The sequence below is a fragment of the Ursus americanus genome, chromosome 12 (assembly GCF_024610735.1).
Source record: "Ursus americanus isolate L20-20 chromosome 12, mUrsAme1.1.p, whole genome shotgun sequence".
Taxonomy (NCBI): domain Eukaryota; kingdom Metazoa; phylum Chordata; class Mammalia; order Carnivora; family Ursidae; genus Ursus; species Ursus americanus.
The window spans coordinates 70,929,728-70,943,512 of NC_142138.1; the positions used below are offsets into that span (position 1 = coordinate 70,929,728).

General features: G+C 39.6%; 1 protein-coding gene across 4 annotated transcripts in view; it reads right to left on the minus strand.

Moving 5' to 3' along the window:
• The window catches only part of POGZ (pogo transposable element derived with ZNF domain), a 47,514-nt gene that overhangs the window by 8,711 nt on the left and 25,018 nt on the right, over positions 1-13,785 (minus strand). For 2 of the 4 annotated variants that reach the window (XM_045790544.2, XM_045790541.2), the window contains 8 exons: positions 12,246-12,421; positions 11,245-11,353; positions 9,726-10,016; positions 9,427-9,618; positions 7,227-7,336; positions 5,981-6,318; positions 5,261-5,415; positions 66-166 (listed from right to left, as the gene is read on the minus strand). In XM_045790544.2, the coding sequence (XP_045646500.1) occupies positions 66-166; positions 5,261-5,415; positions 5,981-6,318; positions 7,227-7,336; positions 9,427-9,618; positions 9,726-10,016; positions 11,245-11,353; positions 12,246-12,421 (1,472 nt within the window). Of the gene's footprint in view, positions 1-65; positions 167-5,260; positions 5,416-5,980; positions 6,319-7,226; positions 7,337-9,426; positions 9,646-9,725; positions 10,017-11,244; positions 11,354-12,245; positions 12,422-13,785 lie in introns of all 4 variants that reach the window. The other 2 variants (XM_045790542.2, XM_045790540.2) reach the window with 1 other exon arrangement.

Consider the following 13,785-nt stretch of genomic DNA (forward strand, 5'->3'; position numbering starts at 1 on the left):
AGCGGGTCCTCTGTGCCCGGCCTGAGAGCCGGACGGCTAAAGCTCCCTAGAGGACAAGGCGGTACCTGGCAGACATAGGGCATCTCCCCAGGCTTGTGAGTGTCCTTCATGTGCTGCAGAAACAGCGGCTCGCTCTCGAACGCCCACTCACAGATCTTGCACTTGGCTGTAAGAAGAAAAATAATCAATAAATCCACCTGAAAATAAGACCAAAGTCCTGCTGACTCATCATCTTTATTCTCTCTGACTTCTCTATCTTCACTTTCAATAGTCGGTAAATCATTCAATCTCTTCTTTCTTTAAAATGGTTCTGTCTTAACATCTGCGTTGCTGATAACAACAAACCTTAGGCCTCTACCTCAGACTTCCTACTAAAGCCTCACTCTAGGTTCTGAACTGTCTACAAGACATTTTAATTGGCTATTCTACCACCAACTCTAATTCAGCCTCCTTCTGATTCCTGGTTGTTTCCCTTCTCACTTCCCCACCTCCTCCTACACTCAGGCACTATCTCTGAGTCTGCACCTCTGTGTTCTGTCACCACTATTTCAGAATGTACCTAGGAACGGTCATCTTGCCATTCTCACAGACAAAAACTCCGTAGAAGCCCACGATTTCCTACTTCTAATCAGCTGGCTTCTAATACCGTGTATCTTTCCAGTGAATACAGTGTCTATGCTTTACATACCACTGCCAAGTGAATTATGTTAAATTACTACACTCTTCCATCCCTCTGCTCAAAGACAGACAATGACTGTCTCCTATGACTAATTCCAAACATTTACCAAACATCTACTAAATGAGTATAAGAATTTGTCCTCAAGAGACCGACAAATCATGAACAGAAGTTCTTGCCTTGTTATGAGTTTCTGAGATGATTCAACTTTGAAATTGGTCATTTTGTCAAGCTTATAAGGCTGCAACTCTGAATTTTTGATAATAATTTAAATTGTTACACATTTTGAATTAGACAAAATAATTATTTTTCTTACAGTCACTGGAATTATTTTCAAGTTTTTTGCAAACTGTAAATTTGAAGCTTTAAGCATTTACTGGAAAATGTCCAACCGCTGTTCCCCCAAAAAGAGTGAAGTTGAAACAATTCTTTAAAGTAAACAAAAACCAGGGATTCTTAATCTGGGGTCCATGGACAATGCCTCAGGGAACCTCGGTATCCCCTGAAATTATTTGCAAAAGAGTAAAATGTTTATCTTCTGGGAAGAGGCTTCACAACTTTTTGTTACTGCCAAAGGGGTACGGCAGCCCCCGTAGAAGCACTGCCTAGAGTCGTTAGGTGCTACGAAGACACAAATGAATAAAAAATTCTGTCTAAAAGAATGAAGCGAAGCTGTTAGATACATAAACTGAATGTTGAAAGAACAGGAGTCTGTCACACAGAGGGACCAAGAGAAGAACAGGAACAAAGGCACAGAGATATGGAGTGCACGACATGTTGGGGAAATATTGTCAACTAAAAATGACAGTATTTTTGGGGCGCCTGGGTGGCTCAGTCTGTTAAGCGTCTGCCTTTGGTTCAGGTCATGATCCTGGGGTCCTGGGATTGAGCCCCACGTTGGGCTCCCTGCTCAGCAGAGTCTGCTTCTCCCTGCCCCTCTGCCTGCCGCTCTGCCTGCTTGTGTGCGTGCGCTCTCTGTCAAATAAATACATAAAATCTTTTAAGAAAGTAAAAATGACAATATTTTCTCCTTTTCCCCCTTTGCCTCTTAATTTGTCATTAATTGCTTTTCTTTTTTTTCTAGAACACCTTTAAATATTGGTGCTTTCCAACCTTCTGTGTTCTCCCTGGGCAAGCTCCTTCAACCTTGAAGCTCCTCCAACAACCTACGTATCAGCTCTCTTGGTACAGCCGTCACACCACATCAGTACTAACGACACTAACTAAAGCAATTTCTAACACATAAACACCATGCTACGATTTAGATATATAATCTCAGTGAGACAGAAACCTAAGGCATCAGTGGATTTAAGACATCTCTAGTAACCATCCACATCTGTTCTAGTCCCACACTGGAGCTGGTATGGGAAGATTCAAGAGACAGAATTAACTGATTTTGCAAAACGGTCATCCTAACACGGTCCCTCCCAGCACCATTACCCTCATGTCCTTGACACCTAACACACTTTTACTTTGAGAAAATAGGAGTAAATTACTACAGCTTCTGCTTCCTGTTCTCCAAATTATGAAAGAAAGGCGAGGGGCGCCTGACTGCCTCAGTCAGTTAAGCATCCAACTCCTGATTTCGGCTCAGGTCCTGGAATCGAGCCCTGCATCAGGCACCCTGCTTAGTGGGGGTCTGCTTGTCTCCCTCTCCCTCTGGCCCTTTCCCTGCTGTGTGCGTGCATGCTCTCTAAAATAAATAAATCTAAAAAAAAAAAAAAAAAAGGAAAGAAAGAAAGAAAGAAAGAAAGAAAGAAAGAAAGAAAGAAAGAAAGGAAGGAAGGAAGAAAGGATAGACATCTTATACCTTTCTAAGGTTCAGCCAACCTCATCATTCCATATATTCCAAGACTTTATCAAACAATTAGTTCCCCCTTGGTTGAGTCATTTTCCACACAGGATCCTCCCCTGACATCTGACCATGGTTAAGCCTGAAGCATCCTTCCCTCAACTCTACCTCTTCTTCAGTCTACTGCCCTTAAACAAGTGTGAAGAAAAACATAATGTGATTAAGATTATACTATTACCATAATTAGGTGAAATGATCCATTGATGTTCTGGGGACAATTCAGGAAATTTGAAAATGGACTAAGTATTAGATGATATTAAGGATTTATGATTGCTTCTGTTAGATCTTGACAAAGGTACTATGGCTGTATATAAGAAAAAGGTCTTTATTTTTTTAGAGATACATACTTAAGTATTTGGGGGTGAAATGTCATTACAACTATAATTTCATTTAAAAACACTTCAGAGGGGTGCCCTGGTGGCTCAGTCGGTTAAGCGCCTGCCTTCAGCTCAGGTTATGATCCCAGGGTCCTGAGACTGAGTCCCGTGTCCGGTTCCCTCCTCGGCAGGAGCCTGCTTCTCCCTTTCTCCCTGATTGTGCTCTCTCTCACTCTCTCAAATAATAAATAAAATCTTTAAAAAAATAACACTTCAGAAAATAAAAGGAAACATTTTTTTTTCAAAATTAAAAAGAAAGCAATGGGTCCCAAAAACATTAAAAAATAAGCTACTTTATACCGTATGGCGACTAATGTAACATTAAAAAAAAAAAGCTACTTTTATGCAGGATCTGCTATGGGTACAGGAAGGAGGACTTACACAAGAATCCAAGAATAAAACTGATACATACTGAAGTATAGAAAAGGTGTTTACCTCTTTGGGTGAACAATTTCTCAGGTTTTTGATCAATATAAATTTTAAGTCACAAGATACTCAAAAATTAAAAGTCAGACATAACAAGAGTGGAAAGTGAAGAGAAAAGGATTGATGAGGTTCTGACTGTATGGAATTTTTTCTTCCCCATAAGGAAAAACTTATCTTTCTTATGTATAGTCCATACATAAATGGAATTAACAAAAGCCCACCCAGCAGATTCTGTATAAACATGAGGTGTATTCACTAGGAGGTGTAGAGGAGTTATTCAGATTTTCCAACACTGACAGTGAAGACTTTGGGGCCCTAACCAAGACCAAGTTGGCTACTCTACCCCTAACTGCATAGTGGTTGATTCCAATATCTATTCTATTCCCAAATTATTAGTCCAAAGTTCTACCATCTCATTAATTTTTAAATCCTGATTACATGCTAAAATGGTATTTTGGATATACTGACTTAAATAAAAATATACTATTAAAATTAATCTCAGAGGTGCCTGGCTGGCTCAGTCGGTAAAGCATGCAGCTCTCGATCTTGGACTTGTAAGATGAAGCCCCACGTTGGGTATAGAGCTTACTTAAAAACAAAACAGCAAAACAAAACAAAAACAATAACGTTAAAAAAAAAAAAAGAGGTTATAAAAAAACTTTTAAATCTTTTTTTTACTTTTTAAAAATGGCTACTAAAAAATTTAAAATTGCATATGTACCTCACATTATATTTCTATGGACCAACACTAGCCTAAGCCACAACGGCAATCCCATTACCCTTGCCAAAATGACCAAGGCCAAGGAAATATGAAGGGAAAGCAATTCTGCTTTCGTGAGACAGATTCTGGAAAGACATGGGAAGATAAGCTCTATTCCTCGTCTGCACTGTTTTGTGCCTGAATGTAATGCCCGAGATTAACACAGCCACCCCGCTACAAGCCAGAGACAAGAGAACTACAGCAGAACACTCAAGTGCTGGGCCTGTAGTTTACTCCACCTCAAGTCCTTTCGGTTAAACGATACAACGGGTGTCCTTATTGTTTAATTCACTTTGTCAAGGTTTTTAATCTGCAGCCAAAGCATCCAGATGACATGCATATTTCTGTCTTCACGAATTTGCTCACGCAGTTTCCCAAAACCTAAAAGCTTTTCTTATTACTTTTATCTGTCCAAATCCTTCTTGTATTTAAAGACCCTAAAAGTTTAAGTATGACTTTCTGGGAAATCTAGCCTCAAAGATTTTTCTCTTCTCTAAACTATTTCACCATCACTGGTATTATACAATGCACAGGTTTATAATAAATATACTGTCTTGTTCTCATTCTCCTTTATTTATGTAATTTTTGTCTCTACAACAAAACCAGAAATCCCCTGAAGGATACAGGAGATATTCTAGGAAGACTTGGCTTCAAATCCTCACAAAGGCACCTTACTAGAGATGTATGCTCTGAAGAAAATGACTTGATTTTTGTGAGCCTGTGTTCAGCCCACATTTCCTCATCTGTTAGATGTACAGTGGAGGTGACACTCCACACCTCATCTTACGTTTCACTGAAAGCACTGTCTTAATGGTACTTTATAATGTTTATAATGTTATCTTTTGTCTCATGTAAAACCTATCAGGGTACTAACTGAAGTGGAAGTCCAAATATAGATAATCTTGGTAAGGTATCCATTACATTATATTATATACATTACAGTGGTCCTGAACCAAAGCCCCTAACAATTCTAGCACTGAATTCAATTCAGGCTTGAAGAGAAGTCTAAGTTGTAAGAATAAAGGGTGAGTGAAATAAGGAATTGATTAGAAATGTGCAAAGAGCTTCCTCTGCACTGATACTCATATAGAAATGAAGGGCTCCTCACAGTGCCATTCAATGAATGAAGAGCAAGTATACCCCTAGAGTTTAAGAGTTTCCAAACTTACTAGTCGATTCATAAGGACTATGAACATTTTCCAAGTGGCACTGGAGCTGGAAGGGCGTGGAAAACTGGCGATAACAGTGTTGGCAGATAGTATGACCATCTACCTCACCGTTCTGCTGATCGAGTTCTACATGGTGTTTCATATGGTTCATGAATCTGTAGCACAGCACAAGAAGTACAGAAAACAAAAAAATCAGCAGCCTTAGAATCCCAGAACACACATTATATGCCCCCCATCCTTCCCTTGTTTGGCACAGTCCTTTTCTGAGCCCAGAAAGGGTTCTTGAAACTAAGAGCTCTGTGGAAAGATGTACTGGTCTTCCTTACTCCACCCAAAGTTATCTCTCATTATTACCACAATACCTCCTCCTTCTCTAGTACCACTTACGATTTAATGACAGTTCTTAGCCAAACCAGGACACCTGGGCGGCTCAGTCGGTTAAACATCTGCCTTTAGCTCAGGTCATGATCCCAGGGTCCTGGGATTGAGTCCCCCATCAGGCTCCTTGCTCAGCACAGAACCTGCTTCTCTCCCTCTGTCTGCCTCTTCCCCTTTCATTCTCTCTCTGACAAATAAATAAATAAAATCTTAAAAAAAAAAAAAAAATTCCTCAGCCAGACTGGATAACAGGACTACCGCCCAAAGAGAAAGACTTAAACATATAAGAACATTTCAGTCTTCTCTTGTCCAGGGTAACCTCTGAGACTCTTCAACACTCACCGAATGTTGTTTTTTAGCCTTTTGGTACAATGTGGGCATCGGAAAGATGTGGCAACCTTAGGGAAGTTTGTGAGTTGGGCCACTTTGCCACCATCCCGTCCATAGTAGAAGTCATCTACTAGCATGATGAGTTTGGTCTGGACAGCATCACCCACATTCTCATTTGGCTCTGGTACTTTGGTAGGTGGTGACAGAGCAGGAATAGGTGTAGAAGAGGGTGTGGAAGCAACAGGAGCTGTTTTCTCCGGGGATGGGGGCTTTGCAGCTGATGGGACACTGGGTTCTGAATCCAGAGACTTTCCTTTCTTCTGGTATTCCACCATTTCTGGGCAACAGTACTATAAAGGAAGATCATTGTGGTTATTCTGGGGGCTGGGATGTGCCAACTCCCCAACCTCATGAACATCTCTTGGGGATGTTTGGTTCTAGGTATTCTCATCCAGGTTTCACCCTTCGATTTTTTATAGTGTTTCTAGGATTACGGCTCTTTCGAATGGATATTTATTTATAGCCATATGCCTCTCCAAACCCAGTACCTTGTATTTCTCCCTCCTGCCTTAGATCCTTCAACCACTTACTAGCGTAACTTGCTTCTGAACTCTCCAGCAGGAAGAAATTCCAACCTTTGTGTCTGGACTAAGACCAAAAAATGAAAAGGCTAGAAATGGGAACTGGTTAATGGTTCCTGGTTCATCCAATGACCCAAAAATAGTAAATAAACTGAGGGGTATCTAGGTGGCTAGGTCGGTTAAGCATCTGACTTTGGCTCAGGTCATGATCTCGGGGTCCTGAGATGAAGCCCCACACAGGGCTCCCTGCTCAGCTCCCTGCCTCTCCTTCTCCCTCTGCCATTGCCCCTACGTATGCTCTCTGGCTCTCTCTCTCTCTCTGTCAAATAAATAAATATATAAATCTAAAAACAAAACAAAACAAAACAAACAAACCAAGGCCAACTTGGTTTGAGTTGATTATCTAACAAACTTGTCCTCGTGTGCTCCTGTGTAGTTTCAAAATCAACCACAACCAAGGAATTAAGGTTGCATATGTTCCAATCTACTCAAGAGTCTTTAAATGTATCCTACATTCCAAAGTCTGAAACTCTTCTGAACAGGCCAAAAGGGAGCATAACCCTTTAAGAAACTTCTAGGTCATTTGAGAGTCCCTGCTTCACAAGCTCCTAATCGTAGAAGAGGTATGCAGTGGTAGCCACTGAAGCCGGATCCCCATCACAGCTGGTATCACTTACACACATGTGACCTCTCAAAGCTTCAGTAACACGGAATTGAGCATTACACCGTGGACATATTTTCCTTCCACCATCCTGGAGGTCGAACACTGGGATGGAAGAAGAGGTCACTGGAAGAAGTGAGAAGCATTGATAAGATTAATGAGATGATACTGGAAACAGATTACTGGCCCTTTGAAGAAAGGTTAAACGCTCCCTAAAGGGCATATTAAGGTTGATACGTAAGCATGACTGATCACTATGAGGACCGTTCCTTTAAGTCTAGGCCAAGGGCCAGCAAATCACAGCTCATAGACAAAATCCAGCCAGATGCTAACTTCTGTTTGGCCCATGAGCTAGGAATGGATTTTACTCTTTTTTATCGTTATACAACTTTTTCTTTAATTGAGGTCATAAAATGTACCTCTTAACCATTTTCAAATGTACAGTTAAGTACATTCACATTGTCGTACAAGCAATCTCCAGAACTCTTTTCATCTTGTAAATCTGAAACTCTGTACCTGTTTAATAATTTCCCATTCCTCCCTCCTCTTAGTCCCTGGCAACCCCCAACCTATTTTCCGTCTCTGTGAATTTGACTCCTCTAGGTACCTCATATTAAGTGTAATCATATAGTGTTTGTCTTCTCGTGACTGACTTAGCTCAGTGCTTAGCAGAATGTCCTCAGAGTTCATGAATGTTGCAGCATGTGTCAGAATTCCTTCCTTGAACAATATGCTACTATATGTATATACCATATTTTGTTTATTTATTCATCGGCTGATGCTCACTTGGACTGCTTCCACCTTTTGGCTATGATGAATAATGCTGCTATGAACATGGGTATATAAATACCTGCCTGAGTACCTTCTTCGGGGTCACACCCCAGAAGGAGAATTGCTGAGTCAGATGGTAAATTTATATTTCACTTTCTGAGAGACCATCATACCAATTTATATTTCCACGAGCAATGAACAAGGGCTCCAATATCTACACATCCTCACCAGCACTCGTCGTTTTGATTCTGATGGGTGTGAAGTGGTATCTCAACATGGTTTTGATTTGCATTTCTCTAATCATTAGTAATGGTGAGCATCTTTTCATGTGCTTAACAGCCATTCGTATATCTTGTTTGGAGAAAGGTCTCTTCAAGATCTTTGCCCAGTTTTTAATTGGGTTGTTTGTTTTTTTATCGTTGAGTTGTGCTTTATATATTCTAGATGTTAACCCTTTATCAGATTATGATTTGCAAATATTTTTTCCCATTCACTGGGTTGCTTTTTCACTCTGTTCATAGTGTCCTTTGACACCATAAAAGTTTAAAATTTGACGTAGTCTCATTTATTTATTATTATTATACCTGCTATTGTATTTTTCCTTTGCTCCCCATGCTTTTGGTGTCATATGCAAGAAATCATTGCCAAATACAACGTCATGAAGTTTTCCCCATTTTCTTCTTTTATAGTTTTAGCTCTTATGTTTAGGTCTTTGGTTCAATGAGTTAATTTTTATATATGGTATTTGGGTCCAACTTTATTGGATGTGGATGTCTTGATTTTTCCAATACCATTTGTTAAATGTTTTTACATTTTTAAATGGTTGGAATGAAAGCAAAAGAAGATATTCTGATACATGAAAATTACATATAATTCAGAGTCCATGAACAGTTTTAGTGGAGCACGGTCATGGTCATTTGTTTCTATACTGTCTGTGGCTGCTTTTGGACCACAATGGCACAGCTGAGTAGTTGTGGCAGAGACCATATTTAGTGCATAAAGCCTAAAATACTATCTGATCCTTTAGAGACAAAGTTTGCTGACCTCTGCTCTAGACCATTGAAAACCCTTATGCTCATATCCTGTCTACACCTGAAAACCTCTCTACCAAATCCCAACTTTAAAACCTTGTGCAGAAATTCACCCTCTGTGAAGCTTTTTTTAAAAATTATTATTATTATTATTATTATTATTATTATTATCCCACCCATCTCTGATCAACTGGTCCATCTCACTCATCTCCACAGCATAAGAAACACAGAATTATTCCCTTATGGCTGATTTAGTTATACTTCTCACAGTAGCTATCCCCCCTTTCCTACACTAACGTTTCTTCTAAGAACAGACTATGGCAACTATATTCTATGTCTCTATTTTCAAAGCATAACAAATACTTTATTAATGTTTCTGAATGACTGGATACTCCGTCTTTTAGGTTACTGTACCTTTCATTGAAGACTCAGGTCCGCTGGTTCTCTGGGAGCCATGGGCAGAGCTGTTGTTGGACACCACCACTGGCCCAGGACTCTGGCCCAGGGAAGGGATGGTGTTAAGGGTATTCACCAGTTTGGCTACTTCATTGCTATTTTCACCTGTAACCCCAGGTCGCTTCACAGTGACAAAGCTGGCAATACTCACTGCAGGTGGAGAGGGGAAGGAGGGAGCTATGTTGGCCAAGTGATAATCATCTGTTCTCCACCCACTGCCCCGCCCAGCACTGCCATCTCCACTTCCCAGGGCTCACCTAGCTTGGGATTGGGGGTCTGGCTGGACTGGCCTGGAGGCTGAGCAGCTAGCTGCCCCAGTGAGGTCGGCTGTGTGGCAGTGGGAGTGGTGGAGGTGCTGGGTGTGGACTTGGTCTGCTGGGACTGGGACTGCGGGACGGTGCTTCGAATGGTCAGAGTAGCTGGGATGACAGTGGTGAAGGTGTTGGTGGTGGGCCGCACAGGCATTGTGGAGCCTGGCCTCACTGGGGTCATCTGAGAGAACACTTGTGGGACTCCAACTGTCGGCTTAACAAACTGGGTACCTGGGGCTTCAAAAGAGAGACAAAGAAAAGTACCAAAGCTCAGTCAATGAACTCACCTCTAATACATTCCACCTGTCTTTACTGAAAATACTGGAATAAAAAAAGATTATTTCCCCAAAGTGTTTGGTGGCTATCAGAGGTTAACAAGAGTAGCACAGACTCTAATGTCTAAGACAATACAATCCAAGGTGATAAAAGATCTTATCCTAAGGAATCAGTCCTATTAAATTGAAGAAAGAAGATTCCTATCAACTCTTCCCCAAACACCTTACCACACTGCCTTTTCAATCCCAAGAATATAATCAGGAGTAGCTTGACCTCAATACTGGAAGAGCAAGGATGAGTACAGAGCAGGAAGCAGTGTGCGTATATATAGGCCAAAGGGCAGATGTATCCTAAAAAAACCAATCCTACTTTCTCAGGATACTAAGGAGTCTTCCATTCTTTTATATGAACTTAGACGGACTATGCCATTCTACTAAGATGTCCCAGAGGTGAATCTCCTGGCTCAGCTGTAAACAATTCCACTGACAAATATATAAGAAGTATTAGAAACTAGGTAAGTTAAATTCATGAGACTTAAGGCCAAAAACACTGTGTGGGCTCTGAGAACAACAACAACAATTAGGAAGAGAAGCTTATGGAGACATCCTTACAACAACTAAATTAAGATATTTTTTGGCCTGAATTGTAGTAAACTTACAGACACTAAGTAAAGAACTATGGGGAAAATTACAAGATTTTAAAAAATTATTTTCAATCTAGTTTCTTAAAAAAAAAATACTAACTAGGCATTGGCAAATTAATCATCAAAGGGTAGGTCATTTGTTTAACATATATCCAAAATCTATGCTATAAAATTAAAGCAAAATAAAGTTTATAATCCCACCATGTAAGTGAGTAGACTTGTAAGAAATATGGAATTTGGGAGTTTGCATTAATAATACTCTGTCAGGATAACAAACTTAATAGCTGACTAAAACACCAGAAGCAGAAAAATGACTATGTAAACCCTGTTTGAAGGGTGGTAAAAAGTCAAAAACAAAAATAAACAAAACCACCACCCTGGCCAAAGGTTAGAAACAGTTTTTTAAAAATTGGGCTTAAATCAGTATGATCTTTGTATTTTTAGATTTTCCTTAAACACATTTTTTAAATGACCAAGAACATTTTGAGACAAGAAAAACAAATCTGGATGCCAGTTTATTTCGAATGGGTAGACATTTTTCCTTACCTGGGACTAGTGTTATTGGTCTAACCGTTTGGCCTTGCTGTACGTTCAGCACAATCCCAACCTGATTCATTGCATTTTGTACAGGCCGGACATTTCTTACAGGAAATCCCTGCATTAGAAAGCAAAATGATCTTTAACATGGAGATCAACTAACACTAGCAGAGACTGCAATAAGACTACATCCTAAAAATTCACACACTGAGATGGAGAAATCTAGGAATTTTGGCAAACTTTTGAGTGACCAATATCAAAACTGAAGAATAAGCTTTTGTACATATGAGCAAAAATGAAAACCTACTTCCTGTCTTAAGAGACCCTCAGCTTAAAAAATACCTCATCCACAAACTGGCCCCTAAACTGATAAAGGCACAGAAGGGGGGAAAAAAAAAAAAAAAAAAAGACACTAAGAGTATTCACCGGAGTGATTCAACACAAAACAATTAAGAAATTGTTCCCAAAGTCCACTTCAAAGGCCATAAACCTCTGGCAAATTTTTAAGAGAAGAGTTTATAACTCAGGAAGCCACAGGCAGAGAAGCACTTGCCTTTATGTTCCACATTCAGCATTAGGCTTTCAACTTCGACTCACATTTTATGTTAAATAAGTCATCTTCCTCCTTTTCTCCCAAGGTTTTCCCTGCACTTTACCAATTTCACACACAGATTTCAAGAGTCAACTAACTCTTGAAAAACTCTGAAAAACAGCCCAACAAAGGGCAGGAAGTGTTGAAGGCCAAGTGTTAAGGCTTCCTAATTTAAGCTTTCCCACTAATTTCTGCCCAGATCTCAATCAAATTACTTAACAGCCCTCTAAAGGATAGGAAGAGGAAATTACCCAGCTGGGTTATGTTCGGCTTTCTATAAAAACCAGTATCAAATTAAAAAACAGCAAATGAGAAAGTCAGGTCAAAAGACAGTACTCAGAGTTCTAAGTTAGAGCCTCCGAAGTTTCAGTCTTTCTCTCCTTCCCTACCCAGCCCCAGAATTCAGAGTCCTACTCACCTGCGTAGTGATGAATATTGGTTGTGAGGCCACAGGAGAACTAGTCACATGATTGGCATTCTGCATGACCTGGACAGGCCTCAGCACTGGTTGAGTAACCATTGTGCCCAGACCTGGGGTTGGATTCTGGGTTAGGATGAGTGGCTGTCCACCTTGTTGAACCAAAGAATTGCCAGCTGAAGGGTAAAAGGAAGAAAGAAAAAAAAAATGTAAGAAAAAACAAACCCACATTTTATAAGAAACATTATGATCTCAGATAAGAAATGGTATCCCCAATATCAAAATATCCAAGACTGTCACACTCACCTCAGGTTTAACGTCACCAAACTCCCCCCAAATTTAAGCTTCACCCAAATCTACAACTAACAGAAACACTGTAGATAGGGAAGGCTCACTAACATCTCCCCCATATACATCTTAACCAGGGATGTCTTAATGTAGTAAGACATCTACACGGCTATCATTTTGACTCTGACAATATTAATATATGATTTAACATAATCTCTCCACACCAAATTAGCAAAACAAAGTAACATAATTTCTTTTTCCATATTTTAATTAGGTAAAACTTATTCTGTCAATATAATTTGTTGTTAGCTAATCCACTTTTAATCTTTTTAAAAGCAGCATATACATCAAGAAACAATTCAGCAAGCACACAGAATCTAAAGAATCGCACCTCTTCCTAGTGAGTCAAACTCAGAAATGCAACAGACTCTCTAAAGAACCACTGTCTCCTACAGTATGGGAACAGAGGCTAACAGACTAATTCTTCTTTCTCTTTTTTGACATCAGATCTGATAAAGAAAAGACTTGGTCAAAAACTAACCAACATCCAGTAAAAATGGTATGACTTCAGAAGATAATATTATCTTCATAAAATATAGTCATAAAATTATTAATAAATTGACTATTATTGAACCACTTTAGGTTCCTTCCATCTCCGAGAACAGTAATTTTATAAATGTTTTAGTCTATTTACATTTGGCAAAAAAGTCATTAATACTAAATTTGCTGATTTACAGAGACTGCTCCAAAACCAGACAGAAAATTTGAGTGTCAATATACCTCAATCAGAGATTCAAGTAAGATATTGCCTTAAATTTTTACCTCACATAGCCAGAATGGAATGGGTTCCTATGAACTGTATGTCCTACTTTGACAGATGGAGTCACTGCAGTTAGCTACAAAGCCAGACCACTGGAGTGGGTATATAGGTGGCTATTAATGGGCCAAGAATGGTTTGGCCCACTCTCTTCCAGAAAATGAATGTCCATCAGGGGACTAGACCTCATAGTTACTAGGCCAGCTGACTAGTGATTATGAGGCTGACACAGATAAAAAATTACAAGTTCTATCTCTGCTAATTATACTGGCAATTTACTATTTTAATTTAAATGTTTTATTATGGAGAAGTTCAAATACATATAAAAATAGCATACCATAATGAACCCCCATGTACCCACCACTCAGCTTCAATTATTAACTATGGCCAACTTTGTTTTTTCTATACCTCCCTCATCCACATTCTACAAATCTT